Here is a 14,834-nt window from a genome sequence, read left to right on the forward strand (position 1 = left end):
CACACACAGAGGAGGGATAATGTGTTGGCTAAGCTCACACACCGCCATCTTTCTGTTTGGACAGCGCAGTCATTCATTTTATGATGTTTACACGAGAAGACAGCAATTATTTAAGAATTGTAATCCCTGAATAACTATGGAATGAGAAGGGAATGGGTTTTAATATAGCCACTATTCAAATACACTTGGAAACGAGGTCCACATGGTGCTCTGAACAAGAGCTAGTTCACGTCTCGTTGAGTGTTGCGTCTGTGTTCATGCACATGACAAACTGCTAAAGTTGATATGATAAGCTACATTTTCATTAGCTCATTCTGTCTCTTGTCTGTTGGCTAACCGGAATTCTGTTCTAAATAATTCAAGAAAATGTTGTTTTTCATCATGATCTTGAAGCCGTCAATAACATCATATATAGAACACACCCCGAGTCCTGATGATTCATTTGTGTGTCTGTTCCGTTTGCCTTATGGCTAGGTGCGGGTCTAGCTCTATAAGCTCTATAAAAGATTTAACCACATCACTTTGAGCAGCCCTTTCTCCTGCTGGCTTTATCCTCTGTAGATAATCATCTTCCTCTCCCTCTTACCAGCTTCCTGTGTGGTTCTGTGCCGATCTTGTACAGGAAGCTAAAGCCTTTCAGCCCGCCCGGGGCTTGAATCTAAAATGACACTGAACTTGTCTTCATTTAACCTCTCCTCCTCTCCCGGTCTTGGTTTTTTTGTATGCCCGCACAGGGCTGACGTGCACATGCACAGGGCTGACGTGCACATGCACAGGGCTGACTTGCACATGCACAGGGCTGACGTGCACGGTGCTGATGGGCATGCTGCTGATGTGTGCGTGTGCACAGTGCTGATGTGCACGTGCAGGGGGCTGATGTGCACGTGCACAGGGCTGATGTGCATGTGCAGGAGGCTGATGTGCACGTGCCCGGGGCTGATGTACCCAGAGAAGTTTTAGTGTGACGAGGGGGAACAGCCGGTGGCAATTCTTAACTGTGGGGGCAGCTACGACGTTTAGTTTTTAAATCAAACTGATAGCACTTGAGACACCCAACATCATTTCTTTGAAAAAATGCTATCTCTCTCTTTTTCTCTCTCCCTCCCTGACTGGATGAATGAACCTCTCTCTATCTCTCTCTCCTCCTGTCTATTGTTGTGAAGGACGCATCCTGACAGGTCACGATCCCCGCCCAAGACGTGCTGAACAGTTTTAGTGCCCTGCTAAAGTGTTCCATCTATGGCTTGCTCTCTCTCTCTCTCTCTCTCTCTCTCTCTCTCTCTCTCTCTCTCTCTCTCTCTCTCGCTCTCTCTCTCTCTCTCGCTCTCTCTCTTTGCCTTCGTTGATCGACAGTTTGTTTCTTGCTCTGTCACCCGGAACAGTCTATGAGGCAGGAGTCCATGACTGAGGCCTAACCTTGTGCTGCTTTGAAATAAATGGCCAGCACCCTGCAACCCTGCACTGTCATTCATAAAGTGTTTACCTCGTGTTCCTCTTTGAGTTGGTGCAGTTGGGTACACTGGCTATACGGGATAGACGAAGAATGAAACTGTTGTATAATCTGTGACACGCGATTCAAAGTATTTCTTGTGTTCTTTTCTTCTCAATTCGCAATTCTTTACACGACCACATTCAAAGCGCACCGTGTGTTCCAGGATTCAATTGATCGCTTTATTGTGTGTCTTGCGTTAAGCGTGTTGAACTGCACGTTGTTTACATGAAATGCGCCCTACAAACGAGGTGGAACTAAAATGTGTTGAATTCCCCCCCCCCCTGGCTTTCCAGAACATTCTGCGGGGCTGCAGCGGCGTGCTGGGGGCGGACACGGCCGGTCTGTGGCGCGCCCTGGCCCAGAACCAGAACCACCCGCTGGCCGGGGGGCCCGGGGGGCTGGCGGAGCTCCTGGAGCAGTACGCCCAGACCCTGGCCCAGAACATGAAGCTCACCTACCTCAACCCCGTGGCCCTAGTGGCCCCCAACATAGGTGAGTGTGGCCCTGTGGCCCTAGGGGCCCCCAACATAGGTGAGTGTGGCCCTGTGGCCCTAGGGGCCCCCAACATAGGTGAGTGTGGCCCTGTGGCCCTAGGGGCCCCCAACATAGGTGAGCCTGACCTAGGGGCCCCCAACATAGGTGAGTGTGGCCCTGTGGCCCTAGGGGCCCCCAACATAGGTGAGCCTGACCTAGGGGCCCCCGTCATAGGTGAGGGTCACCCGGTCCGTGGCACTATGGGGACTATAGTGATATGCACTGATAAACATTCACTCACAGAGGACCATACAGACATACACATAGACAACATACAATCACCAACGCTACTGACACACACACACATCATCATATTCATCATATACACACACACACACACACACACACACACACACACACACACACACACACACACACACACACACACACACACACACAGAGCCAGACGCTCTAATCCCACATTAACACGCGCCATACCATACAGTCCTATTATCACTGATTTAAAGCAGCTGCACAATCTTAATCCTCCCAAATGGAAGCAGGGCTCCTTCCCTTGACTCATTGCTGTGAAAGCAGTTTAAGTGGCCTGATGTTAATCCTGTAGCGAGACAACGCCATGCAAATGGAGACGTTCACCAGACGCTACTGTGGGCTCCAGGCAGCCAGACGCAGCGCTGTCGATTTCACACACACACATAAACACGCATCCACCAGCCCACACACTGGCACGCGCTCACACACAGTGTACACCCCACACACGCACAGGCACACGCTCACACACAGTGTACACCCCACACACACACACACACACACAGCGAACAGCAACAAACACACACACTGACTCCTCGGTGGCCTCTCTGTATGTGCGTGTGGTTTCTATTTGTATTCCAAGAAGCTCAAGTATATCTGAAGCCCCACCCTCTCCTCTCCTCAACACACACACACACACACACACACACATTAGATCCACGTTCCCCCTAGCGCTGAGGGTTCTATCTGCTGGTTCTGACTCCTGGGCTCAGATTAATGATGTCTGGCTGTGAGTGACGTGAGAGCGGAGCACGTTGTTCTAAGAAGATTTGTCATTTTTGAACACTGATCGTGTGCCATGTTTCATGAGCTTTTTCTGTGTGTGTGTGCGTGCATGTGTGTGTTTCTTCATGGGTATGTGTGTGTGTGTGTTCCTGTTTCTACGTGTGTGGGTGGCTGCGTGCGTGTGTGTGTGTGTGTGTGTGTGTGTGTGTGTGTGTTTCTTCACGCGTGTGTGCTTGTTTCTACATCTGTCTGTCTGTCTGTCTGTCTGTCTGTCTATCTGTCTGTCTGTCTGTGTGTGTGTGTGTGTGTGTGTGTGTGTGTGTGTGTGTGTGTGTGTGTGTGTGTGTGTGTGTGTGTGTGTGTGTGTGTGTGTGTGTGTGTCCGGCGTCACCCGCAGTGATGAACCTGGACCGCGTGGAGAACCACACCCACGTGCGCAGGCGTTTCCCGCGCTACCACGCCCCTCTGTTCCGCGGCCAGGCCCTGTGGGACCCCCACACCCACGTGGTGCTGCCCCCTGCTGCCCTGGTGCCGCAGCGACACCAGCAGCACGGCTGGAAGGAGAGGGAGCGCACGGAGAAAGAGCGTACGTGCACACGCATCCACGCCCGCATACACACTGACACTCACGGGCTGGCGCACGCACGCACGCACGTGCGCGCACACACACACACACACACACACACACACACACACACACAGGAACAGGAACATAGAGGCAGATATATATGAATATACACACATTTGCACACAAACACACACATGTGAGTACACACTCACACACATGCACGCACACACACACACACACACACACCAGTTTTTCTGGGCAAATTCCACTCTGGGAACAAATATGGTAAACATCCCATTTATCATCCGTATCTTAAAATAGATGAAATACTCCTCACTTGTCAGGAGCGGATTACCTGTCATCTAGTTTATACATCTCTGTGACTCTCTGTTTTCCTCCACAGTTCCCCTGAGCGTCGCTCCCGCCCCCGTCAGCATCTCAGCCAATCAGACGGTGGAGTATGCCGCGGCCAGGCGCACTGTTTCGCTGGCTGAGCCGCCAATCACCATTGTGATCCTGCTGATCTACCGCAGCCTGGGGTCCGCCCTCCCTCCCAAGTACCACACCGACCGCCGGGGCGTCAGGTAGGACACCCCCCCCCCCCACCACCACCCCTCGCCACCACCAATACGACGGGGCTGCTACTGGTAGAGAGAGAAGGGAGGGAGGGAGGGAGGAAATAGGAATATGTATATATTGGTTTCTTTCTATCAATCTTTCAATCCTGCTTTCTATATGTTTATACAGTGTATATATAATAATAAGTCATTGGTGTAAAAAATGTAACTTTTTGCCGTGTTTAGACAGATATAAATATAAAGTTGTAGTATAGTAGCATATATCTATCTCACTGTATCTCCGTCTCTCTCCATCTCCCCCTCTCCCTCACCCCCTCACCTGGTTTCCTAGTAACTGCCCACAGTGCTCTCCATCTAACTTGCTGTCTGTTTAACCCCCCCCCCCCCCCCCTCCCAGACTGCCCAGGCATCCAGTGATGAACTCCCCAGTGGTCAGCATTTCCGTCTATAACAACCAGACCTTTGTGGGCGGGCACTTGGACCAGCCCCTCCTATTGGAGTTCAAGCTGCTGGAGACGGCCAATCGCAGCAAGCCTCTTTGTGTGCAGTGGAATCACAGCAGCACGTGAGTTGAGGGGCTTTGACGGTAGCTGTTAGTGCAGAATTGTATTAATTCACAGAGATAAGAATTAAGCCTATGTTTCTGTGTGTCTTTCTGTCTCTGTCTCTCTCTGTATCTCTGTGTGTGTGTGTGTGTGTGTGTGTGTGTGTGTGTGTGTGTATGTGTGTGTGTCTCTCTTTCTTTTTTTCTTTCTATCTCGCACACTCTTTGTGTGTCACCCTCTCTCCATCTCTTTCTGTCGCTCTCTCTGCGTCTCGCTCACTCTCAATTTTTCCCCCTCTCTCTCTCGCTCTCTCTCTCTCTCTCGCTGTCTCTCTCTCTCTCGCTGTCTCTCTCTCTCGCTGTCTCTCTCTCTCTCTCTCTCTCTCTCGCTGTCTCTCTCCTTCTCTCTCTCTCGCTGTCTCTCTCTCTCTCTCTCTCTCTCTCTCTCTCGCTGTCTCTCTCTCTCCCTCTCTTTCTCTCTCTCTCCCTCTCTCTCTGTCTCTCTCGCTGTCTCTCTCTCTCGCTCTCTCTCGCTGTCTCTCTCTCTCCCTCTCTCTCTCTCTCCCTCTTGCTCTCTCCCTCCCTCTCTCTCTCCCTCTCTCTCTCCCTCTCTCTCTCTCTCTGTCTCTCTCTCTCTCCCTCTCTCTCTCCCTCTCTCTCTCCCTCTCTCCCTCTCTCTCCCTCTCTCTCTCTCCCTCTCTCTCTCTCTCTCTCTCTCTCTCTCTCTCTCTCTCTCTCTCTCTGTCTCTCTCTGTCCCTCTCTCCGTCCCTTCTCCTGCTCCAGGTCTGAGTCAGGGGGCTGTTGGACGGTGCGGGACTGCATGGTGGTGTACAGGAACACGTCCCACGTGCGTTGCCAGTGCCACCGGCTGGGAACCTTCGCCGTGCTGATGGACAGCTCCCACAGAGAGGTCAGCACCGCGACACACCTGACAGGGCGGCGGGCCGGGAGAAGGGCAGGAGGTTTTATCGGGCTTATCCGGTCTACCGGAGCGCCATTACCGCTCACTCGCTTCCTGTGAGCTGCGTGCGTCAGTTCAACATTCCTGGGAGCGAGGCGAACAAAGACGACGATGAAGAAGCATTTAATGTTTTGACAAAGCGACATCGGCAACGCGGCAGTCGCTGACGTCTCTTGTATGACGCCACCGATGCGTCGGCTTTTCCCGCACCCACCCCAGACGGAACGCCGCTCCGTCTGAAGTCTCGCCCTGTCGCAAGTCCCGCCCTCACTCGCCAAAACAGGAACATGTTGTGAGGTGTCTCCCTCCAGGCGCTCCGATGGGAGGCCCCCGAGATCGATGGTGCTCTCGTGGGCCCCAAAGGCTTTCCTGGGGGGGGGGGGGGGGGGGGAGGTGGGGGGAGCGTCAGGAGCGTCGAGAAGGGATGTGGAAGCGTATAATGTTAATCAGCCACACCGAGGAAGGGAAGTGAGTGTTGTGGTGGCTGTGGTCTTACACATGTCTCTAGATGTAAGGCGAGTGCTTTTCCTTCATTGCGTCGAAGTCACAATGTTTCTTTGAAAAGGATAGATTTATATATTACCTCTATACCTTTGCTAGCCTGTTCCACTTGTTGCATTATTCAGCGCACAGACCTGCTAACGTTTGGCCTCTGCTTCGACCCTTGTGAAATATACAGCAGAAATACCTTTTCTCCGTCAGTATGAAAGGTTGTGCAGTCTGACATTTTCCAAAGGGAGGATCATAAATCATTCCCGTGAGCGCTCTGGACTGGAGGTGTTGAACGCTGGAGACTCTAAACAGCTTGTTGAAATTCTCAAGGTCCCGTTTCAAAATTCCCCCCCCCCCCCCTCCTACAGAGTTGATAGAAGGGCGGTTTCATCCTCTCCGAGCATAAAACATGACATGATATCAGCTCAGGGAGATTTCAGTTGGCCTTTAATCTGTGCTGCTCCACTACATCTTCTGAAGCATCTTTTAGGACAGGGTTTGATACGTGGCCATATTGGAGGATATTGATATTTTAATTAACGCTTATTGTCTGAAGGCGGTTACTGTTTTACAAATGTCTATGAACCCCGCCAGATACCAGTGGGAAGCCAGCTTTAGTGTGCAGTTTGGTGCTGAGCTAAAATAAATTGTTGATATTATGAGATGTTTCAACCATGAACTCTCTCTCTCTCTCTATCTCTTTTTTCTCTCTCTCTTTATTTCTTTCTCTTTCTTACTCTCTCTCTTTCTTTTTTCTTTCTTTCTCTCTATATCTTTATCTCTCTCTCTCTCTCTGTCTGTCTCCGGTACCCTCCGTCGTCTGTTCGCTTGAGCTTTAGCCCTCATATCTACCTCCATTCAAATGTCTGAGATCACCTCTATCTCCCACTCTTTCACCTCGTCCTTAGTCTCTCTCGACTCAATTCAAGTGTTGAGTGGATATGATATTGCTGAAGAGAACACAAATATGCAGACGTTTTCCTGGTAGAGATTACCCTAGTGTGTAAACTAATTATAGCGTCCCGGAGACTGTCTTGGTTATCGAAGAAAGAAATACATATAAAATGATAATCCTCTCACACTTGCCCTCCGTGCAATCACTCTCTCTCTCTTGCTATCTCTCGCTCTTTGCTCTTCACTGTCGTTCTCGCACTCTCTATCTCTCTCTCTCTTCCCATGCCACACTGCCACACTCACTCCCTGTGTATTCTGTATTTCTCACCCTCTCTTTCTGTCACCAACTACCAACTCTCTCTCTCTCTCTCTCTCTCTCTCTCTCTCTCTCTCTCTCTCTCTCTCTCTCTCTCTCTCTCTCTCTCTCTCCCTGTCTCTCTCTCTCTCTCTCTCTGCTACATACCCGATATTCTAATCCATGTGTCAAACATCATCTCCGCCCGTCCCCGCCTGGCCGTCATCCAGATATCCCTAGAAGTTGCGCTCCCACCCACCGGCCCTTCTTTTACCTCCCTTCTGTGACATCTCTGCTGTCACTGTCGACACACTTCCTCCCCGTCCTCTCCCTCTCCTGTCACTCTCACTTTACTGGATTCAGTCGGGTTGCTCTGGGTTCTGTTCATTGCACTTCCGTACCAATTTTAATAACTAATAGTCGTATAACTGTACACTCTCTCTCTCTGTCTCTGTCTCTGTCTCTCTCTCTCTCTCTCTCTCTCTCTCTTTCTCTCTTTCTCTCTCTCTCTGTCTGTGTAGAAAACTAACTATAATGTAACTAATCCTGGTAATCATTTCATAGTCATATATCTGTATTCTCTCTCTGTCTCTCTCTTTCTTTCTCTCTCTCTCTCTCTTTCTCTCTTTCTCTCTGTCTGTGTAGAAAACTAACTATAAATGCAACTAATCCTGGCAATCATTTCATAGTCTGTATTCTCTGTATAACTGTATTCTCTGTATCTCTCTTTCTCTCTCTCTCTCTCTCTCTCTCTGTCTCTCTCTCTCTCTCTCTCTCTCTCTCTCTCTCTCTCTCTCTCTCTCTCTCTCTCTCTCTCTCTCTAACTCTGTATAGAACCCCCCTTGATATATATATATACAACCAAACCTTGCCCATAACCTCCCATTCATATAACCGTACCCTCTCTCTCCCCGCCCCCGAGCAGCAGCTGGAGGGGGACCTGGAGACGCTGGCGGTGGTGAGCTACACGGCGCTGGTGGTGTCCATGCTGGCCCTGCTGCTGACGGTGCTGCTGCTCTCCTGCCTGCGCGGCCTCAAGTCCAACACGCGCAGCATCCACTCCAACATGGCCGCCGCCGCCCTGCTCTCCCAGCTGGTCTTCCTGCTGGGCATCAACCAGACCGAGCAGCAGGTGAGGGTCGGGGGTGTGTGTGTGGGCGTGTGTGTGTTGGTGGGCGTGTGTGTGTGTGTGTGTGTGTGTGTGTGTGTGCAGGTGTGAGTGTATCTTTTTATCTTGGATTTGAGTATATCTATACGCATGTAATTGAGAGAGGGAGAATTAGAGTGTGTGTGTGTTCTTGTGTGTGTGTGTGTGTGTGTGTGTGTGTGTGTGTGTGTGCGCACCCAGCATAACATCTAAATAAGAAGTGAGATGTTGACTGCATGTTTCACAGTACAGCGGTTTATTACAGAGACACAATCACAGCCGTTAAACCTCTATACTACACCCAGCACTGTTACTACCCTGGGCTGCTCGCAGGGCCGACAGACTGCGGGTGTAAGTGGGACAGGCTTGGGGGGGCCCATGGGAAATTTGAAAAAGAAAAAAGCTTTTTATTTTTGTATTTTTTGATTGTTGCTCAAATAGTTTAATAACATAACTAAATGTCATGCTGCAATATGTCACAGACACCGTCAAATAAATTGAAGTCTGGCTCTCAGAAAAAAGGCTTATTTTCTAAGAAAGGTGAGCACAAACATTTAAACACGCAAGATGAAACCCTCTGTTATCGTTACTAAAACGAACAGAGACAACCCAAAGCAAGAGCAGACAATCGGCTACACACTTCAAATGATGAGGCCTTGGTTATTAAGGTAAAGGATAAATAAAGTGTACGGTAGGCTAATATTGCAACAGCAGGCTACTGATTTAAAGCAGTATAAAATACAAAAAAAAAAAATACTAAGCCGTTATTAGGCTACATGATAAATAATAACCTATGGCATATAGGCTAGTTAGCTGCAGACGTCATTGCATTACAAAATAGCTATATCATCCTAGCTGCCTGCTAGTAAAAAATTTTGTTTTTTGGGGGGTGGGGGCCCATCAGGACTTCTTGTATATAGGGCCCAGAATTTGGTGCTACGCCCCTGTGTGTGTGTGTGTGTGTGTGTGTGTTGCTTTAATCAGATAGTTCTGTGTCTTCATGGACTATATCAGTGGTTCTTCAACTTTTTATACCGCGTACCACCTCAGAAAATATTTGTCTCCCCAAGTACCATCATTAGGAACAATGTTATAAAATATAACAAACTACAGTAGCGTAGGCCTGCAGCCCTATTCTGCTACACACAGTTCACGCCGGAGGCACATTTAGTCTTAAAAAATATATTATTTATTGTCTGACTTTCTCGCACTGATGTGATGTGGTCAGCTGATATTGAAACAAAAATATTACAGGAAAGGCAAAACTTATTTTAAACTCCCTTTTTAATGATCTCTTTGTTAACGTATTTCCATTCGTCCTAGTATTTTGATATTATTATGTTTTTTTGTTGTTGTTGTTGTTGTATGTATGTATGTATGTATATGTATGTAGTAATGAATGATTTTTTGGAAACTTTTGTGTACCACTTAATAGCGCATCACGTACCACCAGTGGTACGCGTACCATAGTTTGAGAACCGCTGGACTATATAATTGAAATGCTGACTGTGTGTGTGTGTGTGTGTGTGTCCGTGTGTGTGTACATCAGCACCCCTACTCCTCACTCCTCTCCCCCTGTGGGAGGAATCACTAATTCGTTTTTCTTTTTTTTTTTTCTGTCCACCATCCGTGATCCCCTCGGCTTTCTTTGAAATGGCCCGGAAGCTTCTAGCTCTCCTGTCGGAGCGATGCGAGGGAATCCCATTAAGGTTTAAACGATGAGGGGGGGCCAGAAACGGGCGCGGGGGCCAGAGGGGAAAGGGCTCCGCCGTGACCGTCTGGCTGTAATTGGTAGCGTGGAGATGGTCAAGTTAACAATAGAGGAGGGGGGGGGGGGGGGATGTGGGGGGTGGGGGGGAGGGGGGGGGGGCCACGGGGACGCATAGATCAGAGTCCCTTGCAGAGGAAGAGCATGCCGCTCCGTGTCTGCCCTTAAGTCGCCGTGGTAACCAAATGAAATGCAAACGAAGGACCCAAAGGGTATCAGCGCCGGCACACGGAGGCTCAGCTTAGGCGTGGCTGTGATGTCGTCTGGGTGGCGGGGGGGGAGGGCGTGTTTAAATGTCACACAGAACAACACGGACGACGCGACATTTGAGTGGATGGGCGCCAGAGAGAGGCACAGCGGGGGGGCGTTGCTCGTCTGGCTGATTTTGAATATCGAGAGGAGGAGGAAGGCGGGGTGGGAATGTAGACTTGCAGAGACTTGCAGCAGTTGTCGTTGGTTCTGCGTGTTTTTTGGTATTGTTTCAAACCATGCATCGTTACCTTCGTCAAAATCACAGATGAATCCGTTTGTGTGTTTCATTTGTTTTCAGTGTGTATAAGGGAACCCATTTTCTCGGGGAACTGGCTTTCACTAGAAACGTGGCGGCACACTGCAGTGATGTAGTCATGGCTGCCGCCAAAACAACGTTAGCGGAGTCGGTTTGGCGTTCGCGTCGGGGCGACTCTTTCGAGTACCTGTTGATTGCAGCCCTTAAAGGTCGCTGCGCTCGGATCTCTTATGGGCTCTCTGTTTTATCCCTCATGTTCATGTTACGATGAGCAGTGTTCGTAAGCATCCGAAAGATCCAGTTAGCCTCCTCCGAAGCTAGTTCATGGAGCGTGTCTGTGATTACATTATAACCTCCTGCTGTTATACTGCAGACCCCCTCGAGTCTGGAGATGACAATAAAACGGTGTTTGTTTGTTACCTTATTTTCCAATTACTTCATATTTCATGTTTTCTTTGCGTTCACATTCTCTATGCTGTTCTCCCGTGACAATGTATTTCCACTTTTACCTTCCATCTCCCCATCTCTACGTTATTGCCTCCATCATGTGTTTATGTTTTGTGTCCTTTTCATTCGCTCCCAGCCCTCCTGGGCCATTCCCCTCCCTTTCCCATCCATCATCCTCTCCAGGCCTCTGTTAGTTTCCCAGCTTCCTTTATCTCTCCCTCATTCTCTTTTCCCTCTCACCCTAATCTTTCAGTTTGCATGTCTTCATCTAGACTGAAATCTGAAAACTCTGTGAAATCTGTTGCTGTCTATTTTTCCCTCACTTGCACTACCCTGCCCTCCACTCTAACTCTCTCTCTCTCTCTCTCGCTCTCTCTCTCCTTTCTCTTTCTCACGCTCTCTGTCTCACTCTGTCTCCCTCTCGCTCTTTCTATCTCTCTCGCTCTCACTCTGTCTCTTGCTCTGTCTCTTTCTCTCTCTCTCTCTCACTTGATCATTCTCTCGCTCTATATCACGCTCTCTCTCTCTATCACGCTCTCTCTCGCTCTCTCTCTCATGCTCACCCTCGCTCTTGCTCTCTCTCTCTCTCTCTCTCACTCACTCACTCACTCACTCACTCACTCACTCACTCACTCACTCACTAACTCTCTCTCTCTCTCTCTTTGCTTCTCTTTGTCTCTCTGTGTCTCTCTCTCTCTCTCTCTCTCTCTCTCTCTTGTTCTCTCTCTCTCTGACTCTCTCTCGTCCTCCAGTTCCTGTGCACGGTGGTGGCCATCCTGCTGCACTACTTCTTCATGTCGACGTTTGCCTGGATGTTCGTGGAGGGCCTCCACGTGTACCGCATGCAGACGGAGCAGCGCAACATCAACTACGGCGCCATGCGCTTCTACTACGCCATCGGCTGGGGCGTGCCCGCCATCATCACCGGTAAGGCCGCGGGCACGCGTGGCCGCGCACACGTGCGCGTATGTGCGCACAGTGACACGCAACACACAATATGGCGGGGAAGATAAGCAACCCGAACGTGGGTTGATGATATGGGAGAGGCATACGCACACACATGCACGCACGATCGCACACACGCACACACAAGCACGAACGCACACACACACACACACACACACACACACACACACACACAGATAAACACGGAAGCAATTTCATTCTACCTGGATTTGGAAATGGCAATATCACTCACCTGTCTGGGTTTGAGGGTTGAAAACACACAAACCCACACAATTCCGCACACACACACACATACATACACACACACACACACACACACACACACACACACACACACACACACACACACACACACACACATCATTTACTCCCCTCTCTCTGTCTGGCCCTCTCTTTCTCTCTTTCTCTGTGTCTCTCTCTCTCGCTCTCTTTTTCGCAACCCCAATCACACACATCTGACCGATGTCTACCCTTGCTAGAAGGGTGGATCTATAACACACACACACACACACACACACACTTGCTGTGCCTTAACCCTTGGACGACATGGCTCATCTTTATCTGTGCGTCGCTGTCCTCAGTCAGTTAATCTCCGGGTCAAATGTCCCTCTCTGTTTGGGCCCGTCGCTCTCTCTACTTGGTCCCAGTCCTGGTCCGGTAGTCGTGAGCTGAGCTCCTCCACTGTGGTGCTCTTCCTGTGGTGACCACATGTGTGTGTGTGTGTGTGTGTGTGTGTGTGTGTGTGTGTGTGTGTGTGTGCGTGTGCGTGTGCATGTGTGTGTGTGTGTTATTTCTGTAGGCCTGGCAGTGGGGCTGGACCCAGAGGGCTATGGGAACCCAGACTTCTGCTGGATCTCTATCTACGACAAGCTCATCTGGAGCTTCGCTGGACCTATCGCCATAGTGATTCTGGTAATTGTCTGTCTGTCTGTTTGTCCGTACTCACTCTCTACCTGTTGGCTCCCTCCCTCCTTCCCTCTTTCCCCCCTCCCTCCCTCTCCCCTCCCTCTTTCCTCCCTTCCTCCCTTCCTTCCCTTTCCTTCCTCGTCCCCTCCCATCCCTCCCTCCTGCCTCCTCTATAATACTATGTGTTGGTACATGGTATGTAATGCAGTGTAGCCTCTATCAAAGCCTCAGTTATCAGGGAGCCGTGTCCATCAGCTGGCCCTGTTCAACCTTCAAACTGCCTCTCACAGTCCGCGCTAGATCCCTAGACTGCGATACGCGTTGCCGCCGGCAACTCAAGTCAATCTGTGGCTTCCTTGGGATCCCAGCGGCATTGATTTGCGTCCGCTCCGCTAATGGCTAGCCGTCCTTTGCCTAGAGGCAGCGGACGCTCACAGAGATGAGTCTTCCGTCCAGACCGCTAAGTTCCCCTTGCTTCGCTCTTCTCCCCGCAGATGAACGGAGGGATGTTCCTTATCGTGGCCAAGATGTCCTGCAACCCCTCGCAGAAGGAGACCAAGAAGCTACCGGTCATGTGAGTCTCATCGATCCAGTGTAATCTCTGATCTGCCCCCCCCCCCCCCCTCTGTCCGATGCACTGTGCGTCTGGGGCAGCCTTTAAGAAGCAGACCCTGGGTATCTTGGTATCTGATTTAGATAACGGGACGTGTCAGTAGCCAGGCTTCTCCTTTACCGGCGAGGTAAAGAAAATAAACGCTTACACCGGGTCAGTCCTTTACAGTCCGAGGTCCTGGAAAACAGTCCTGTCTGTGGAGCTTTAACACGCTCAGTATCAGTATGGTCTTTCCAGGCACTCTGCTGAATATTTAATGTGCTTAATTTAATGAATGCATTCATTTGAATCTCTTGACATTAGCTAGAAGAAGCCGTATTTTTTTTCCAATCGATTTTCATTAGCTTTGAACTCAGGCGTTTTATTTACGCTGTGTTTAACCCTTGTTGCTGTTTTTGTAGTGTAGTTGGCTGTGTTTCCTGTTTGGTATTCAAATGTTTAAGTTGTATGTGAAGCACGTATTTGACTTGAGGTCTCCCTCCATACACATGACTAGCTCGCTAGCTTTAGCAATAGGTCTGCCTAGCCTCGTGGAAGACTCATGACCAATGAGTGTACAGCTAGTCTGCCTGCGCTCACTCTACGGACCCTACTACCTGCAGACAGACAGGCCAATCGGTCTGTCTGCAGGCAGGTAGGTAGACAGACAGGAAGGCCCAATGATTTCATTCCGGCCGGCTGAAATGATTGGCCAGGCTTATTACAGGCCTGCAACAGCCACAGATGGCATAATTATAAATAAAAAAAAAACATTGATATGCATTTGATTTATTGATTGCTGTCAGGATGGAAAGAGAATTATATAAAATATTACAAACGCTTCTTAAATTGTTCTGAGTGTAATGATAGTATACCCCCTAGACCCCCCTAGAAGGTATGCTTTTTACTGCCTCATACCTACCCTAGTACAAAGCAGGACCGGGGACTTTAATATATCAATAGCCACAACTTAATAACCAGAGCACACAACACGTATAGCCCTGTCATAGTTGAACTTCAATCTTTAATCTAAAAGGTAATTTTAAATATACTAGACAATGCAGAAAAATATTCCCGAAAGCAACTCCCTGAAGGTTAATGTACTAAACCAATATTCCCATTGGTTAAGAACGTTATGTTTTCCG

General features: G+C 49.4%; 1 protein-coding gene across 1 annotated transcript in view; it reads left to right on the plus strand.

Moving 5' to 3' along the window:
* The window catches only part of celsr3 (cadherin, EGF LAG seven-pass G-type receptor 3), a gene marked incomplete at both ends in the record, with an annotated part of 86,120 nt that overhangs the window by 62,319 nt on the left and 8,967 nt on the right, over positions 1 to 14,834 (plus strand). Inside the window, 9 exon segments of the mRNA XM_084479773.1 lie at positions 1,786 to 1,984; positions 3,420 to 3,608; positions 3,994 to 4,174; positions 4,566 to 4,733; positions 5,497 to 5,623; positions 8,281 to 8,487; positions 11,978 to 12,152; positions 12,991 to 13,103; positions 13,592 to 13,671. Coding sequence (XP_084335899.1) covers positions 1,786 to 1,984; positions 3,420 to 3,608; positions 3,994 to 4,174; positions 4,566 to 4,733; positions 5,497 to 5,623; positions 8,281 to 8,487; positions 11,978 to 12,152; positions 12,991 to 13,103; positions 13,592 to 13,671 — 1,439 coding nt within the window.

This window comes from Micromesistius poutassou (assembly GCF_964030765.1).
Source record: "Micromesistius poutassou genome assembly, chromosome: 15".
In the NCBI taxonomy this organism is placed as follows: Eukaryota; Metazoa; Chordata; class Actinopteri; order Gadiformes; family Gadidae; genus Micromesistius; species Micromesistius poutassou.